Source organism: Boleophthalmus pectinirostris, unplaced genomic scaffold, assembly GCF_026225935.1.
Source record: "Boleophthalmus pectinirostris isolate CB_2022bp ecotype Guang Dong unplaced genomic scaffold, ASM2622593v1 HiC_scaffold_9, whole genome shotgun sequence".
Taxonomy (NCBI): Eukaryota; Metazoa; Chordata; class Actinopteri; order Gobiiformes; family Gobiidae; genus Boleophthalmus; species Boleophthalmus pectinirostris.
In genome coordinates this window covers 25,841,322-25,861,629 of record NW_026571541.1, presented here as the reverse complement: position 1 = coordinate 25,861,629, position 20,308 = coordinate 25,841,322, and the positions used below count along the sequence as shown (strand labels likewise).

Genomic DNA, 20,308 nt, shown 5'->3' with positions numbered 1-20,308 from the left:
ATTTAAAGATGCACATGTATGTAACTTTCACTGCTGTGTCTTAAATGCTCCACAGTATGGTATTAAACGTATCTATCTCCATGGAAACAACAAAGTGACCCCCACAGCAAAGCAGTAACATCTCCATGTCAATAAACATGTGACGGAAAAGTTATTGAGTCCACATTTAAGCATTATATTGGACATTTTCTAAAATAAATTCTAACAATATCTTCTACAGTTTTCTTCTGTAGATACCCAAGAAATTACTATTATTTCTCAGTATCCTGTTGATTTGTATAACTTAAATTGCATATGACAGGTTTTCATGTTTTTCCAAATTATTAGTTGGCATGGTGGGATAGTACCTGTGGGGGGGGAAAAAAATCAAAAGAAAAGTACAAAAATACAGGAACCAGCATTGAATCCTAAAATAGATACCTCTACCATGTCATCAACATTGAAAATTCCATCCAAAATGCAGGGATAATTTTTCTGCCAGTTTAAATCATCAGTTCACAAAATAAAGGTTTTGCCATTTATTTGTATTGGTTTAATCATAACTACTGTGCAATTTAGACATGTTTTGACCCTGATTTTCATAATGGTTACTAGGTTACAGTAAATATGTCACATTTGCTGCCTGTGTTCAATCAGGAAGTAAAATTATAAGGGGATTATATGATTTTTTTTTTTTTGTACAGGCTTCAATATAATTATGTTTTAGTGAAATTAGTAGTCTAACCTCTCATACACACTTTAAGAATCTGTAAATGAATAGTCAACTAATCCTAAATTTAACTTCACTTCCTTCTTTTTTGCAATAACCCTATGTATTCACGTCATAAATCTTCTCATTTTCACTGACAAAGCTCTTTTGAATATAAACGTAATCGTCTGCGCAAACTCCAGTTAGCTCTACCTACGCTTGTCTCTCTCCCCTATTCTCACGCAATAGTACAGCCAATCTTCAGTCCTTCTCTCTCCCTCCATCTCAGTCATTTCTCCGAGGGGCCTTAGATGTAGCTCAGTTAATTTCTTCTCTCGTGGGCACCCAATCCTCAGACCAGGCTAAAACAATTTCAAACTCCCTTTTCTCCATCTCACCTCGCTCTCCTCCTGCCCGGTTACTTCTCCGAGCTCGGCTATTCTCTCCAGTGGTGCTCTAATTCTTCGCTTTCAATCTCACAGAGGTAGCGTGTGTGTGTGTCTATGCAGTACAGTAGTGGACTATGGACATGTGTGCAGAGTTAGTGGAGCGTCTATAAGCAATTTCAGATCTTATCAGCGTTCATTGTCTGCCTTAAGGAGCTTCTTTTTCATCCCTGCTGGCCAATCCCGTGGACTTCCTACGCTCTAAAAAAAGTCATTCTACGTCTCCACTTCCTTGATCCACCTGCCCTGCAATCTATTGTGTATTTAATGCTTCTATTTTTCTCCAGATCAAGACTATTTTCATCGCTCCTGGTTTTGTTACTTTCTATCTTGGTATGGATGACCAATTTGTGAAAAATGCTATTTTTTGTCACATTTTTATATAACGCTTTTCCACCTTCAAGGCACCGTGAACTCACCGTGGATTCAAAACCCACCAATCATCAGATCTGTGGACAAACACTCGAGCTACTATCACCCCCATTGCGGTTAGATTTGCAACACAACCCTGCCTCAAGTCCTTTTTCTGTTGAGAATGCACACCTGGAAATGTTTTTGCTTGACCTGTAATGCTCCACACCCGGGGAGTTGATACAGTTAGACCCTCTTCTTCTAAATTCATATTAGAGGGGGGCCCATGTGACACTTCTTGCTCCAGGCCCCAAAATGTCTGTTGATGGGCCTGCTCCACATTATGGCATTTTCCGTGAAGAGGCAAGTGACACCCCTAGTTACAGATCAGATCAGTGGAGAGGCAAACTCGCTCCAGATTGCTGATTGCCCATAAGTTTAAACAGATATATAGGCCAATTTTTTCACTAAAATAATCTAATCTCAATGTAGTACAACCTGATGACCTTGTTCTACTACAAACTGGATTAGAGGGTTGTGTAGTCACATTCTTGCAGTACCCTCTTTGGAATAAAGTGTTCAAATAAAGCTGTATACATATATTCTTAATGCATATTTAGCAGCCAGTTGGGTCAAGCAAAATTTCGACCTCTGCTGGAGATTTAAGGCTGAGCCAAGACACACAAAAGTGCAAATATCTGCCTAAGTATGCATTTATCAAGGTATTTTCTTTGCAGTTATAATTTTGGAATAGGTTTAAAGGCATACTGAGGAATATTCCAGGAAGCACAATGACATTTCCATGGAGATAGGCAGGTGGTACCCCTCATCAAAAAAGTTACATACATTTAACCTTCTGCACTCACACAATAGCTCACCATTCTTTCAACACCTGTCACACCCTCACGCCATCTCCTCTGTTTTCATTCTTTTCCGCTTTTCCATGGTCACTTTGCTCACATCAGTAGCCAGCGCCGTCCTTCACTCCACGCATTTGTTCTCCTACATAATCGCAGGGGACCAACCAGGACAAGGGGCCCGGCGGCAAGACAGCCAATCTAATCGCTCATCTGATCAGCAGCCGCTTTACATTGCCACTGTGACGCCCAAATAAGGTCCCTGGAGGAAGTCGCCACTCGTTTTATCTCCGCGTTAGTGAGATAGTCGCTGTTCCCTTTTCTCTCTCTCTGTCCTCCCCTGTCCCTCCGTTCACTCGGGCTTTGTACTCAGTCTAGCCTGTGTCTTATCTTAAACAAAAAACTTCAGGCGAAAGCTTTTATGCGATACGTGTTGGCTGTGTGTGTGCTAACGCCCCTGATGTAATATGGTCCTGATACAATCTGTAATGGTGACTGGGAGAAATAAAACATCTAGTCTTACAATCAATTAGGTTCATATTCATGTTACGTGTAATGGATGCACAGTGGTTGCCAAACTGTGGTCTCAGTGACAGTAAGTAAGTCTATACTGTAATTTACATTAAATTTAGCTATAATTTGTACTAATACTATTTATTATTAATTCATAAATTCTTAAAATCTCTTAAAGGAACTGTATGTAAGGTCTTGATTTAAAATGTCATAATCATGACCTCTACGCCTGTGTTCTAAGGTACGAAGTAAACTTGTTCAAACCAAATATAGCTTTCACTGATAACTGATACAAAAACATTGGACATGATGTCACATAAATCTATCTTATTTAATTTGGTGTTTTGGTTCTTGTTTCTGTGTAAACTCTGCATACCTGACTGGGCGACAGGTGCGTTGGAGGAGAGGCACTTAGCTGTTTTTAAAGAAAACTCCCACACACTGTCTCACTCTTGATTTTTCTTTTATTGGTACAACGTTTCGGTCCCTCAGACCTTCTTCAGGTATGAGAACAGCCCCTTCCACTCCCCTTATATAAGTAAAGGGACTGCCCCCTCAAGAGTAAAGATCCAATCACAGCAGTGAAAAATAATATATTTACAGTTAGACCCCAATAAAGCTATACCCCAATCTCTTGTGAATTAAAACACCTGGAAAATTATTAGAAAAAAAATATATAAAGTTAATTATCAACATTAAAAAGTGACTTACTTTTAACTTATTCTTGAGGGGGCAGTCCCTTTACTTATATAAGGGGAGCAGAAGGCGCTGTCCTCATACCTGAAGAAGGTCTGAGGGACTGAAAACATCATACTAAAAAATCAAGAATGCCACAGTGTGCGGGAGTTTTCCTTAAAAACAGTATTTTGTTTCTAAAAATGATCAGAAAGCAGAAAGAATGAGCCTTTCATTTGGATTCTCAGTTTCAATGCTGAAATCACTTGGTTTAAACCTAAAACCTAAAAACATGAATAGTCACTACCTAAACCCCAGCACCGGCAGGTAAACATGAATCAGAGCTAGTGCAGACTCTGCAGCTCAGTGAGTGAATTCTAGAGGTTCTGAGCTTTCACATGAGGCATGGCCTGTCTATATCCTGAGAAATACTTGTATGTGTCTTATATCTGCAAGTTTAAAACAGTAAGACGGCATGCAGTTCCTTTAAAGGTGTACTGTGTAACTTTTCAGAGGATAGCTGCTTGTTATTGCTTTGCCTAGAATATATTTACAGTATGGTAATAAACAGGTAGCACTATTAGGTAACAGGTAAGATCTGTAGAGAGGAGACAGGAGGCTGTTCAAAAATAACAACACCCCTACTGAAATAAATTCAATAGATTTGTTTATTGCCAAACTGGAATATTCTAGGCAAAGGAAAAAAGTGGCTTACCCTCCATTAGAAATGCACAGTGCACCGTTACAATCCCTTACTGCTTAGACTCAGCCATAGAAAGAAAAAGGGTTTACGAATATACTGAACACTGTATATACAGAGTTATTTGACCTTGCATGAAATCACTCTCAATTCTGCGTGAAACACTACAAAAACATTGTACTGGCTTCTTTGTTTTTTTATTTCCCAATGCCACTTCTGGACTTCCTGTACAAAAGAGCCTTATTCATATAGCTGAGAGTGCTTCAGATGTCTAGCAGAGAGTGCATCCACAGATACAATATCAGAAACATCCCTTTTGTGTAGCCGGATGTCCTTGATGCTTTATGTAAAAGCACTGGCTCTCAGCACAGATGACTAAGATCAAATGATTTTATGCACATTTTATCATGCATATACAATTCACTTACCAAAGACAACCCTGTTATTTTTTCAGTATACGGTTAAAACACACACACTGATAGAAAAAAAAATAAAAAATCTTTCCTAAATAGCTGTTGAATGTTCTTGTGTTGGAAATTACAACATAAGCATTTTTAAATCAATTTGGTATCAAAATATGTGACAAACTGTCAATGTAATCCCTCATTTCTTCAGTATTGGTTCATGGTAGAAAAGGTTTTGTGACATTTCAACATCTGGAAGTAAATTTTTAATATGAAGGTACTGTTCTGAAAAGCTGAAGAGGGGAGGGAGCTAGATTAGTCCTGCACTAAGGGAGGAGTTATCCAACATCATCAGTTGAGTTGTATTATTTTGCATGGGTCTGCTGAACTTGACAGCAAATAAGTTCTATACACAGTACAAAGCTGTTTTAAAGCCTCCCGGAGAGAGAAGCCTTCCAAGAACATTTTAAACAAACCAATCAACTTCATAACATATTTTAGCTGAGACATTTTTCTCAAATTTACCAAATGATTTGAAATGAATGGGATTCCCACTTAATTAATGATTTGATAGCATTTAGAGTCTAAAGTGGGTGGAATGGAAAAAGGTCAGAACCTTGAACATATTTTTTGTTTACAACAACCGGAGACCACAAAGCCAGTGAATTGATGATCAACCCATACAAGGCTAGAAAGTAAACAAGACCAGGGTAGGTTTCAGGGTAAAACTCCTCCCTTTGAGCAGGACTGATCTAGAAAGGGACTTCCAAATGTCAGCTGAAAAATACTGATTAAAAAAAAAACCTAAACATAGATAGCAACCTTTAAAACCTTTTCAACTATGTTATATTAGTATAAAGACAGCATGGCGGCTAAGTGTCATGAAGCTATTATGGGTAACTATGGTAATTACTCATTAAAACATGACACATCCAATACCAAGAACATGGGGAGTATTTTCTTGATAATACAGGAAATGCATTATTCCAGTTTCCATGCTATTTCCATTTTATTATCATGATCTAACTGTGCTGTAAGGTGCGACCTGATTCTATCAAAGAAAATACTGAAAACTAGAAATACATTATAACATTGCCTTAACAGGTCTCCGATAAAAATGTATGTGTTAGATGCTCTGAAGTCTCCCTGAAGCTAATTAAAATCCAACTTTTAAACCATTTCCAAACATAATCTACAGTAAAAATGAATGAGCATCTTTCATTAGCAACCAACCATTGCTACCGACTTTCGAGTTCCATTTTCTTACAAGACCTAACAAATGTAAAACTCCGATCACAATAAGCAGATGATAATGACGTCTCCTGAGGCCCATAGATTATAAATGGATGTAGGTTCTTTGGTTTACTTACCGTATCATAATCGTACCACACTGCATCTGGGACGTATGCCCGAATTGTATCTGTCCCCTGCAGAAAACAAGAACAAAGATGTGATTTTACAGTCATCGTCTCACTGATCTGAATGTTTTGAATGTTAAATACGTGATTATGTGCCTTTTATTTGTGGTGTCGACATCAAACGCAGAGTAAAAGCATGTCTGTGTTTGATTTGTGTTTTCCAGGCAAGAACATGAGTCTTTATAAAGCGCCGCTGCTGACATAAACAAGGCTACAAGGCACTTACAAAAGGTTTAGTGGGGGGATAAAACCTGATTCATCTAATTCAATATTAGTAGAGCCAGAAAGAGCATAAAGAGTATGTGATATTGCAATGTATTATAATCTACACTACCACTGAACATTTTGGACACATCATTTCAATCAAATATTCAAAGTTTAGCACTTTATAAACACTTTAAATAAATACAAAAGATGTTAAATCTATGAAGCATGATGTTTGGCATCATGTAACAAAGAAAAAAAAAAGTTACAGTAGGGGTGTCAAATTATCGCGTTAATTGCGATTAATTAATTACAGTCATATTTAGCGCATTATGTTTTTTAATCGCGTTAATCTCATTTTTAATCTCTAACTTTACTGTTTCTGTACGCGAGTGGCCTTATTATAAAATCTGTTTTTATGTGTTGTTGGGACAATAACACATCGCTCCCGCAAACAATTGTAATTTTCATTTTCATTCTCGCCGCATCTGCGATAAACCTGCACACGTCTGATCTCTGAAAACATCACGACACAAACACAGAACAGACTCACCTTCACCTTCAACACTCTGTCACAGAAAGAACACTCATATTTCACTGAGTCATGTCCTTCAGTCCCACAGAAGCTGAACCGCATCAGCGACACAAGAGCATTTTTTATTTATTTTTTCTTGCTTAGTTTATGCAAATTAGCCATGCGGTTTTTAAGTTTCGTTTCTGTGAGACTTGCGCAAATCAGCATTAAACACATTATAATTTCAAACACGCTGATGTGGCTCTAGAGTGTTCATGGTTTATATGTAATAATAATAATGTAATAATGAATTTAAATGAAAATACCTCAAGTTGAAGGCTTTTCTCAGCAATTTTTAGGTGAGATTAAAAAGAGATTAATTAGATTAATTAATTACAGAATTTTTTTAATCGCCTGACAGCACTAAGTTACAGTTACAAAATAATTTTTTTATATTTTATATCGCAGTGCCTCAGAGTAGCCACCCTTTACTTTGTTGATAGGGCTGCAAACCCTGGGCCTTCTCTCAATGAGCTTCATGATGAAGTTACCTGAAATGGTTTTCACAGCTGTGTTTCAAGTTTTGAGTCATTTTGATTTTTTTTTTTTTTTTTTTGAAACATTCCATGTGTTAATTTGTAGTTTGTAGGGATGTAACAATAACTGAAATATTGTGATATCGTATCGTCAAAGTTCTCAAAATAATATTGTGGACCATCACAATAAATCAAATCAGTTTCTTTGCTTAAGTTAAGAGTTATGGTGCAGCAATAGCTAAAAAAAGACAAAGGGAACTACACAGACCATGATCCTTTGCTCCATTTCAGTGTAGACTACAAGAAATATCAGTTCTAAGCACTTTTAAGTCTTAGTTCTTTGGATTAAGTCTTGTCAAGCCATTTTAAGAGGAAAAGTAGCATATTACCAGTTTTGTCCACAAAATATTGTGAAATGTATATTGTGAAAATATTGTGAAAACCAAGAGATTTGGATATCGTTACATCCCTAATCATGAGCCTCCCCAACGTACCGTAAGCTTTCCCATGATATCGCAATAAATATCGTACCGTGAGGTCCATACCGTGACGATATCGTATCGTGAGACTTGGATACCGTTACACCCCAGTAGTTTGTATGCCTTCAGTATTAGTCTACAATCCAAATAGTAATGAAAATAAAGAAAGAACAAAAATGAAAAAAAAAAATGTGTACAAGCTCTTGACTGGTAGTGAAGGCAGGCATATTTTTGGTTCTCAGATGAGAAAAAAATAGTCATAGTGTTCATGAATTCAAAATGATGAGATAGAATCTGGTAACATAATGCATTCTACTGTATATTTACATAATAATGAAACAGATATGTATCTTACAACAAAGCACGTGTTTTTGAACATAAAAACATAACAAACCAACAATAAAGCCAAGCAGTGTTGTCCGGTTAAGAGTTCATTGGATATTGTGTTCGTCAGAAAAAGCCAAAGATGATGTAGGAATAGAAAAAAAAAGAGCAAGGAGTGAGATTCAGGAGAGACATTCATAAACTCCAAATACCCAGACAGGTGAGTGACCTAAAATATGTGCTACAGCTCTACCACTGAGCCAAACAACAGCCATCATTTTACCCCGAGAAGACTATATAGACACACTTCCTATTTCTGAAACAGTATCAAGATAAGATGGGACTATTCAGAAACTTCTATAAAAAGAGCGCTTTTTTATCTGATATGAAGTTTCCCACAAAAGCGCGGTGACATTTGAGCCTGCGCCTTTATGATGCAAGAGATGATGGAACAGACAGCATCAAGCGCAGACTGATAGGTGACAGGCTCCACTGGCTTAAGGTGCTGGGCAGACAGGAGTAATCAATAGTGGAGGGACGCGCCTTTGATAGCACTGTCAATTCAGCGCTCTCCCCGACAGCGGCGGAAGGATACATAGACACTGGGAGAAGAAAGAGGCAGGGGACTATATTCTCAGGCAAATGTGGAGGGAGTAGTAATTACAAGTAGTGGTAGTAATATTAGGACTAGAGTTATTAGGTATATGCAGTACAGATTGGCTGATATTTGCATGTTTTTGTTTAGAGCAATCACTCACCTAAAGGACATACTTGAAGCTTTGTAGTAGTGATGAAAGTTTTAGTAGCAAGAGCCCTATAGTAGTAGTAGTAGTAGTAGTAGTAGTAGTAGTAGTAGTAGTAGTAGTAGTAATAGTAATAGTAGTAGCAAGTTGCTGTTGCTGTTGCAGTAGGAGTAATGATACAAAAAAGTATTACAAAAGATAGAGGCAGAAAATATGCCCCAAACAAACAAAGGAGTAGATGTACTGTAAAAGTAGTTGAAGACATAGTAGTAGTCACTGCAGTAGCTGTAGCAGCAGCAGCAGCAGCAACTTTAGTCAGAGGTGGGACCGAGTCATTTTTTTTTTTGCAAGTCTCAAGTAAGTCTCAAGTCACAAGCCCATAAGTCCAAGTCATTCCAAGTCAAGACCAAGTCATCTGCTTTGAGCTTCAGTCATTTCAAGTATCAAATATAGCTTAGATTTTAGCAATTTATATGACATTTAAACTAAACTGTATTTACAAAGTCATGGTATATTTATATATGAATATTTTATATAAGAGTTGTAGAAATGCAAATTTTTCCTTTTTAAAAGTCTTGACAAGATCTTAGTGTGAATCATTACAGTTAGAATAGAAAGAATTAAGATTTAAAAATGCAGTTATTTTGTCGTGTAGTCTGCACTGAAACGGAAAGATCATGTTCTATGTAGTTCCCTTTGTTTTACTGTATTGTACTGTATATTACTGTATAGTATTGTAGTACATTTGAGTATCACAGTACTTCAGTTTGATCCAAAGTAACAAACACAGAAGTGGGAGGGGCATTTTCCAGTTTGTTCCTGTAAAATTAAGTGCCACATTTATCAACTGTAAAGAGACACGTATTTTCGACATATATTATAGGGGAAGCATCCAGTCTTCTCAAGTCACAGGCCTCAAGTCTGAGTCAAGTCCCAAGTCACTGACATTCAAGTCCAAGTCAAGTCCCAAGTCTTATTCCATTTTATCAAGTCAAATCTCAAGTCCCTAAAAAAGTGACTCAAGTAGTAGTAGTAGTAGTAGTAGTAGTAGTCGTAGTAGTAATAGTAGTAGTAGCAGCAACTGTAGTGACAGTCGTACTAACAGGATACAAAATATAATATAAGAAAAAGAATGAGGCAGGAAATACATTTTTTTTAGTAGCAGTAATTAGCAGCAGTTAAATAATAATAGAAGCTGTTGTAATAGTAGTAAGTGTTTGTAATAGCAGTGGCACAAAAGCAGTAGCAGAGAAAATAAATTTGAAACTCCTGCTCTATTTCAAACAGATTTTAGCCAATGTATCAGAGGCGCTGGTGTCTCCCCTGCTCTGCTCCTTTCTACATTTCTCTTCAATAGCGTGTCCCATTTTATTGCCCTGTGAGGAAAGTCATTAGGAACAAGAAACAGGGCTGAAAGGAGGGCCGGGGGGAGCCAAAAAGGTAACACGTAATGCAAGGAGTAAACACAAAGTATGTTAGTGTAGATTTCCCCATAGCTTCATTGGAGTGGACAGACTGTTGCTCAAAATAAAGGTGTTGTAATTGAGAGTTGAGAGAGGAAATTGTCCCCCGCAGAATTTAAGAGCATTGTTTTCAAAGCCAACTAAGAAATGTCATCAAGGAGCATTAAAGGTCCCGTTGGAGGATAAAGCAGTAACAGTGTTAAAGTCATTGGACAAAATTGGCCAAAATGTGTTATGAATACAAGAGCCAAAACTGTAATTAAATTGCTATGGCTTGGTCTATATATCAGTTTTTTCGAAGATGTGCAGAAATTACAAGCATTATTATTATTAAAATTGTAGCCACCTTTACAATTGAGTTTTTATTATAGAGAATATGCATAATATTGAAACATGGCATATCTCTTAAGCAACAATTTCACATATGTGTATATGCAAAGGTTAAGGTACACTTTATTATTTAGGGTAATTTGTCCTCTGCATTTGACCCATCCTTCAGTACTACTGGAGCAAGCAGTCAGGAGCAGTGGGTGTGCTCCTGGCTGTGCAATTAATCGAATTTTGATCAATTTATGTGTTAAATGACCTCCAAACACATATAATCGAGCTAAAGCTTAACAAAGTTTATTTTGGCATATCTATCTATATATATATATATATATATATATATATATATATATATATATATATATATATATTTTTTTTTATATATATATATAATATAAAAATAAGTATATTTATTTTATATTTCAAATATAGAGACTGTAGATCAGCTGGTTTTATAGTTTATTTTGGATACATTTATGTCTTTCTATGCCTTATTTCATGTTAGAAGTAATTTTTTGTTTAAATTTTATGTTTTTATACATCGCAAAATTGCTCTAAGGTTCATATTTTGTAGCTGATATTTATTTTCAATTTGAAAGTTTTGCGTAAATTATCAGTAACAAAGTGTTTTTTTGAGAGAGAAATGTTGAATTATGCATTATGCATTTGAATATTTGTGATTTCAGTATTGACCAGAATAATCGTGATAATGATTTTTTTCCATAATTGAACAGCCCTGTGTTTTGGGTATCTCCCACCTCTAATGAAGAAGCAGTAGTAAAATAAAAAGGTTTACATACTGTATAGGTGAAAACAACAATGTGCTGCAAATATACCACAAAAGATCTCGGAGTAATAATAAGTCTACTACAGTTTGGGCTTGTAACCAAAACAAATTGTACATTGTTTGAATCAGATTAATTGAAGGAGGAATTTATTATGGTAAAACTTAACAGCTCACATTTCTCCCACTTCTTAAAGTCTGACTAAACACTAACTGAACATTTTAACAGCATTATCCACTTATCCCTAGTCCATTTATGTTACTTTAGAGCAGGTAATTTGCAGCTTTGTGGTCTACAACCCCCTCACTCGCCCCTTTATTCCTCCAGGAACTGCCCACTTTAACAGCTCGTTTGGACTGGGGCAGTGGGTGCATTTTAGACATTTAGTTCCACTTTAAAAATATAAGGAAAATTTGTGACATACCATATACTGCACATTGATATTTAGGTCATAGTGAATAATTCTTTTACAAGCACTGGTCAAGATGTTTTACTGCTTTTCTGAGATGATAGAATTATGAATGATAGATTATAAAGTGTGTAAACTTGACTGCCATAGATCCTCCTCTACAGGCCTGCTCCCTGATGGCTTATCAAAGCTGCTGTCCAGCTGCTGAGATGACAGCGCGGGGAAATCGCCTCCTTTTCTGGTGTCTGATTTGCTCGCGGCGCCTATCACTCAACATACTATCTAATGTGATGGGACTGCAGGAGTTAGCATAGTGGCTAACCGTGATTGAGAAGGACAAGCCACGAGGCCTACATCCTCATTTGGCGAAGGCAGGCAGGCAGGGCCCTGTTAGCCGCCCGCGCGCTAGGATTTGATCAGGTGGGCCCCAGATTTACGCTGGCAGAGGGATCAGATGGTACCTTGGAGCGACAGGGGAAGAGACAGGGGCGAAAGGGGAGAGAGGATGAAATAAAAGGGGATCACGAGGGGCGAGTTGACAGGCGCTGATTAAGAGAATGCAGATTAGATAAGGGAGGGCTGGACTGATGAAAGGGAAGAGTGTAACGTTCCGACGGGCGGGGGCGGAGGGGAGAGGTTGAAGACCAGAGGGGCAGGAGGAGATCCAGTTTATCGCTGAGATAAAGGTTAGAGTTGGACTGATGCGAATGACAGCGCTCCGGGATCATCAAAGAGGGCGAGACAGGAGCAGACAGTTGGAGGACGTGGAGAGGGGGAGCAGGAGGGAGAGAGGGGAGGTAGGATTTTGGGGGCTTGTTAAAGATCAGCGCGTGACCCTACTCAAACAGATAAGAGCGTGGGGCTTTATGTGGGCCGTCACAGTCTGATGCCTGTGTAACTGATAGTGCATGGAGTTTTTTAATCCACAAGGCTGGCCAGAGTCACCGCACAGAGGAACCAGATCACACTAATGGGAGTTAGGAGTCTATGTCCATATCATAGACTGTATAAATGAATGTAACTAACCTGTTAGCCGCCGCATTTCCAAATAGAAAGTGAGCATGAAAGCAATTTCAGCTCCATCAACTCTGACTTCAATTAACTTTCTATTGAAAAATCTCCCCTGCTGCTGTGAGCTTTCGTCATTTTGGTCTTAAAATGTTGAGATTAACCCATGATCCTGTGTTTTTATTTCACTATTTTTTCTGTAAAACAAGATATGACCTAGCTTGATTCATCAGCCGGTTTCACTTCATGGAAACCATCTGACCTCGCATTAGGAGTCATTCGTTCGACGGTAGGTGGGTACTTTTTTATTTAACCAATCGCTGCTATTTGGTTGTGACATTTTTAATGCGCCAAATCTCATAGGAAGAAGAGCAATAACAGTCTTTCCCTTTGATAAAATTCACCAAACATTCTCTTTGTTCCTGCTTTAAATCCTCGATCTCGGGAATCGTTGCCAACACAGAATATCTGTCTTCGTCTACATCCATCTCGACCACTTTGTTTACTGTTGTGCTGGACCACAAAAGGGGCTGAGACAGGCGCTTGAGTTTGATGTCATGGTTTCACAGCTATTCGCTCACTGGCTGGTGAGCGAGCTACAACTTCCCGGGTTCTTGCAAACCGTCGAGTGTATTCTGATTCCTGACCTAGTCGCTGGAGAGAAATGAAATTGAGCAGAGGCACTAGATGGCACCAGCCTGGCTAGATATGATCATTAATAACAGAAAAATGAGCTCTCCAGCAAATCAGCGTTATTAAGTATTAACATTTGAGAGAAGACTGAAATCTGAACTGATAAACTAATACAAGTTTGTAGAGGTCTAAACTACAAGGTTAGCCTGTTTTTTTTTTATAACAAGTATATATATTTTTTTGTTTGGAAAAGAAATAATGTTGCTAAATAATTGCAGGTTTCACAATTTGTTCATTTTCATCATTGAAATTGTGATTTTGATTGTGGTTAATTTTGCAGCCCTATTTTAACTAACAAGAGTTAAAGCTGTACAGTGGCCTTTATCTCAAGTTCCTTTTTTACTTAAGTGTTTACAGTCTTAAAGGATAATGTAAACAGATGGTTGTGTTTACATTTCTTGTAAGTATAAAACACACAATGTCAGCTTTTTGTGTAGTAAGAAAATGGACGCTAAGTTTAAACCATATGTTCTCATTAGTATGCTTTACTTTAGTGTACACTTGCTTGACACCAAAGTAAATCAAAAATGCACTGTGATCGGCATATTGATGCAGCGAGTTTTACATCAGTTTATATATTCCCAGTTTCCAAGCTTAGCACTATTTCCACTGTATTTCAAACAAAACAATGGAAAACAGGTTATGTACTCAGCAACCTAAAAATCTACATAGTGTTTAAAGTGACAATGTACCCACTTTTTTCCATATATTTTGGCAAAATGTGTACAGATAATATATTATAAAAGCAGCTCAAAATGAAACTGCTGTGTACTGTCTGCAGCTATAAAGCATTTATTGTTCAAGAATCACGTTAGCTTTGTCAGATCTGTTATCATGCAAGCTGTTTTAGCGTTATCGTGATGGAAAAAAAAAAAAACTTCACTGTGGTCTCTGAAAGTTGTGAAAAGGGTTTATGAACTCATTGTGATGAAATGTTAGGATGCTCGGATTGCATAAGGTAAGTGAGGAAAACTTTAGGATCAATGTAAACTTTTTTAAAATGAATTAGAGTTGAGATATTCAGTTTTTCATGTTTTTAAGACAGTAAAAATCTGGTACAACAGCGCCTTTAACTATAATAAAATCATTTGCAACTAGTTCCAGTCTAAACCTTTATAAATAAGCCCTCCTCCACTACTTGAAAGTTTACCCCAATCACACTTGCACAAAGTTACTTCATTGCCCTGCCCCTCTGTGAATCCAATTCGCTTTCCTCTATTCTGAGTAATTCGCAAGGGGCCGCGCTAAATTGCTTATTAATAAGGCCACTTTAACATGACCGCAATCTATGGGAATGTGGCGCGTACCATAGCCCCGCAAACACCCACCAAACAGGCACGCACACACATACTGCTATCTGCACTTCTAATCTGCTGCTAATGAGGTCAGAGCTCTCATTAGGGCTCACACAAGAGAGAGGGGAGAGAGAGAAAGAGAGAGAGAGAAGAGGAAAAGAAGAGAGGAACAAAGCGGATCACATGTCATGTCTCCCAGCGGAGGTCACACCATTCGCCTACATGGTGTGCTATTGAGCTGTAAGCGATCCAGCAGACATTTACACTGCTTTATATGGTCCTTTCATATGGAACAGTTATTGCGTAATGTTATGAAGGAGGAATCCGAGTGGGGCTTCTGTTTGTTGTGGTGGGGCACAGGGAAACGGTGGAGGATATTTGCTGTTTGCAGAGTCGAGGATGTGATGTAACAGACAGGAGCGGGGACCTCTTCACGGGTTGCACTCATGGATCTATAATAAAAACTGGATAAGGCATTTCCCCATTGTTCTGGCTCGAGACCGACTAGTGGCCGCTCCACTGATACTGCAGCTTCCGGGAGCTTGGGCCAAATAAGAATTCTCCATAGAGAGCAACGCATTTTTTGGAAATTCAAACTGCCCGTGTTCAGCTGACAGGGCATCAACAACTTTCACAAAGGTTGGATTTTGTAGGGATTCTTTTCTATTTTCACAACATAAACTTTTTAAAATGTTTAAATCCTCAAATCGCTTAAAAGTTAGTTTTCTAAGCCCCGCTCTAAGCCTGTACTAACTCCACTCTAGCAGCTCTCACTCACCACGCGCCACGACGTACACCTTACAGATGTCACACAGGTGGGAGGAGTAAATGCAGAATAGAAAATTATTTTTGGGCCCATGCGCCAATGAGCACAGGCCACTCAAAACAACGCGACGCCATCTTGGGTTCACCTTCCAGATTTTATTATAGTTCTAGTTGCACTATGAGGGGCATCCACCACATAGTGATCAATAATTCCAAACAAACTATTGTATCTTTTGAACAAGAAAAGTTCTTGACACAAAAAACAAAAACAAAACAGGAATGAATTATGTGCCTGAAACCCATAAATCATTAAAGAGGGGGTGTTACGGCCCCTGTTAATTAAACATTACTTAATTTATTCCATTTTACATCTTGGTTTTATTTTTGTTACTTCCCTCACCCCAAACGAGCTGGGTCGTAACAGGGGGTATTACGCCATTAGCTTTTCAAAACCAACAAATGTAAAATGGTGATCTAAATATGTTATGTTAGAAATGAACACCCAGCAGAAAGTGGAACACCCCTGGTAATGGTATAATACTAATTCATTTGGAGCTATGTCACAAAAAAAAAAAAGACAAAATTATCCTGGTATAAAATTAATAGTTTCTCTATTGGTCAATGGCTGTAAAGAAAAAAAAAAAGAAAAGAAAAAAAAAAAGCTGTATGTCTCTACCTTCTTCCATGAATTATACACATATGCAGTATAAGCATCTAACAGAACCCCATCAAAGGCTTTCCATAGCGCTTATATATACTCAATTTCTTCTGACCACTAAAACTAGTAAGTCTCTGGCATTTTCGTTTTTGTAACGGGAGTTCACTGGAGGTAAAAGTTTGGAGATCCCTGCTAAACTCTAAACTATAGAAATCAGAATACTTTCATGTCAACACCAACTCAAGTAATATCATTAATTTACACACTAAATCTCCATTGTTAAATGATTATGCTGCATTATCTGCCTACACCAGAATTCTTTTCCATTTCCATAACAAAACCCCTCATTAGACCAGACCTCGTGATGTCACTATACTTGTACTCAAAAGACAACAGAGCATTTTCCTACCATGTCTCAATGAAAAACTACAGTAGAAATGCTGTAGTGGCATCTGAAACCAAGTGAAATATATAAATCAGGGTCAAGCTTACCGGGTCCAGGACAGGGGTGATAAGAAGACCCTTTCCCCACAGGAACTGTCTGTCTATTGTCCATGTAGCGCTGTCTGAGTAGAACCTGGTAAACAAAAAATAAATTAAAAAGGAAAACAGATAACAGAAAAGTGGAAAGTTTAAAAAAGCTTCACCTCAGTATTTTCCTCCAAGCGTCACTTACAAGACGTATAATTAAAGTTCCCATATTACGCAAAATTGACTNACTCCAGTGGAACCAGTGCGTCTTGGCCCCCCTGGCGGACCTGCAGCAGTGCGCACTAGATTAGGATGGACTCTACAAGGCCCTACAAGCTTGCTATGTCATCAACTGTCCCCACAACAGTGTCTTTTTACCATCTGCAACCCTCCAGAAGCTGAGCTCCTCAAAAATGTGGAGAAGTTGTGGCAGTTGGATATCTTGCCATACAGGAGTGAGCGTCTGATTACCAGGTCAAGGCAGGATGCAGAAGCCGTTCGCATATTGGAGAAGAAGACCACAAGAGTAATGGTGGATGGCGTAAACAGGTATGCAACTCCATTACTCTGGAAACAAACCCTCTCTCCTCTCCATGCATCAAAGGAGGCAGTGCTGGCTCAGTTACGTGGAACAGAAAGACGCCTTGTGAGAGACCCAGAGAAGGCAGCTATCTACTCCAGAGAGATCCACAAGCTCATCGATGCTGGATATGTCAAAGCCATTTCTCCTGCCAAAGCTGAAGAGAGTAACTATTCATGGTTTATTCCCCACCATATGGTGCAGCACAATCAGAAACACAGAATTGTCTTCAACTGCTCCTTCACATCCAATGGACAGAGTCTGAATGACAACCTCCTTCCCGGGCCTACCCTTGGAGCCAGTCTTTTGGGGGTTCTGCTCAGGTTCAGAGAGCACCCGGTGGCCATCAGCAGCGATGTGAAAGGAATGTTTCACCAAGTCCGCCTATTAGAAGAGGACAAACCATTCCTTCGCTTCCTGTGGAGAGATGTTAAAGTGGACCAAGAGCCAACCATCTATGAGTGGCAGGTGCTTCCGTTCGGCACAACATGTAGTCCGTGTTGTGCCACATTCGCACTCCAGATTCATGTTCAAAGGCACACTGAACCAGAAGATGATGCCCGTCTGTCAGTTGAACGTTGCTTTTATGTTGACAACTGCCTACAGAGCCTCCAGTCTCAAGAACAAGCCAAGCAGCTGGTCAACTGCCTGCACACACTACTGAAGGAGGGCGGATTTGAGCTAAGAGAATGGGCCAGCAACGTTCCCACTGTGATTCAACATCTGCCCAAGGAATCCTGCTCTGAAAACAGTACTCTCTGGTTCACACAGCAAACAGCAGACCCTCAGGAACGCACCCTTGGACTCTTGTGGCAGTGCAAATCCGACACACTGCATTATAAACAGCACCAGTGTGAGTGTCCAGAACTTACCATGCGGAACATCTACCGCCTACTTGCCCAACAGTATGATCCTCTAGGATACATCATTCCCTTCACAACCAGAGCTAAGGTCATTGTGCAGCGTTTGTGGGACAAGAAAAGAGGATGGGACGATCCAAACCTCCCCGAAGATCTGCTGCAGGCCTGGAAAATATGGGAGAAGGAGCTGCCACAGTTGTCACATGTTATGTTGCCCAGATGCTATACCAACCGTGGCATGGACTGTAGTACCAGTAGCAGGACCATACACGTCTTCTGTGATGCGTCTGAACGTGCTTACGGCTCTGTGGCGTATCTGCGGACAGATTGGGGTGATGGACAGGTTCAAGTGGCCTTCCTAGCTGCCAGATCGAGAGTCGCCCCAAAGAAGCAGCTCTCAATACCCCGGCTTGAGCTTTGTGGGGCTTTAACAGGAGCACAGCTAGCTTCAGTGCTAACCAAAGAACTCACAGTCCAGATCCAAGCAGTGGTTTACTGGACCGACTCCACTACAGTCCTGAACTGGCTCCAGTCAGACTCCTGCAGATATAAAGTGTTCGTGGGCACAAGAGTAGCAGAAATACAGGAGCTGACAGACATTAATGCCTGGCGCTACATTGATTCTGTTTCAAACCCTGCGGACGACATCACAAGAGGGAGAACACTGACACAACTCGCTGGAGAGAACAGATGGCGTCATGGACCCCCCTTTCTCTCACAACCATCTGACCAGTGGCCAGAGAAGCCAGTTAATCCGGTTACAGAAGAGAAAGATGAGCTGCGGAGCACTGTGTTTTGTGGCCTGACCAGTTCTGCAGATCCAGCTGTACCTGACATACAGCAGTTTAAAACATATCAAGAGCTGTTAGATGCCACAGCACAGGGGCTACACGGGGCGGCTGATAAAACGCCTCTCACTGCTGACGACTACCATGAGGCAGAGTTATCTCTCCTGAGACATGCACAGACAGAGAGCTTCCCAGAAGAAGTGGCCCTGCTCAGAGCTGGTAAGCCCCTCTCTTCCACTAGCAGATTACTAACATTGTCTCCTGAATATGACCGATCTTCCAGCCTGGTTCGTGTTGGTGGAAGACTTAGAAGATGTGACGCTCTAAACCCAGACATGCTGCACCCCATACTCCTGTCAGCCTCTCACCCAATCTCCAAGCTTCTGATTCAGCGCTACGATAGCCAGCTGCAACACCCTGGAGCTGAGCGTGTGTTTGCAGAGCTGCGCCGGAAGTACTGGATACTGAGGGGCCGAGAAGCAGTTAAGAAACACCAACATACCTGTGTGGACTGCAGGAAGTGGAGAGGCACCCCTCAAGTGCCCAAAATGGCTGACCTACCACCCTCCAGTCTGAGGCTCTTCAAACCGGCCTTTTATTCTACAGGTGTCGATTGTTTCGGACCCATGCTTGTTAAAATGGGCCGACGTACTGAGAAGAGGTGGGGCATTTTGTACAAGTGCCTCACTACACGAGCCATTCACCTGGACCTCTTGCCCAACATGGACACAGACTCATTTCTGATGTCACTCAGACGCTTCATCGCTCGCAGAGGGAAACCTCATGAGCTCCTCTCCGACCAGGGCACTAATTTCAAAGGAGGAAGCAAGGAGCTGCATGAAGCCTTTCTCGCTCTGGAACCTGCTTTAAAGGAACAACTAGCAGCACAACAAATCTGCTTCCGGTTTAATCCACCCAACGCGCCACATTTTGGTGGTTCATGGGAGCGTGAGGTGAGATCTGTGAAGAGCGCTCTCCGCACCACTCTAGGAGATCAGTCAGTGCCAGATGAGGTGCTGAGAACAGTCCTCATTGAAGTAGAGGGAATTCTCAACTCTCGGCCCCTGGGTTACGTGTCCTCTGACCTCGCTGACCCCGATCCCGTCACACCTAACTGTTTGCTGATGGGGCGGCCGGACTCATCCCTTCCTCAGGTGGTTTATCCTGAGTCAGCGCTGCTAACCCGTAAAAGGTGGCGTCATTCACAAGTTTTAGCGGATCACTTCTGGAAGAACTTCATTCGGCACTTCCTGCCCACCTTACAATCACGGCAGAAGTGGCAGACAGAGAAAGATGACATTACTGTGGGCACAGTCGTGCTCATTGTGGACCAGCAGATTCCCAGAGCTCTCTG

At 40.1% G+C, this 20,308-nt stretch overlaps 1 protein-coding gene across 1 annotated transcript in view; it reads right to left on the bottom strand.

The window, feature by feature from the left end:
- Nucleotides 1–20,308, bottom strand: part of si (sucrase-isomaltase (alpha-glucosidase)) — a 134,222-nt gene that overhangs the window by 51,741 nt on the left and 62,173 nt on the right. Inside the window, exon 18 of the mRNA XM_020940582.2 lies at nt 6,005–6,061. Coding sequence (XP_020796241.2) covers nt 6,005–6,061 — 57 coding nt within the window. The remainder of the gene's footprint in view (nt 1–6,004; nt 6,062–20,308) is intronic.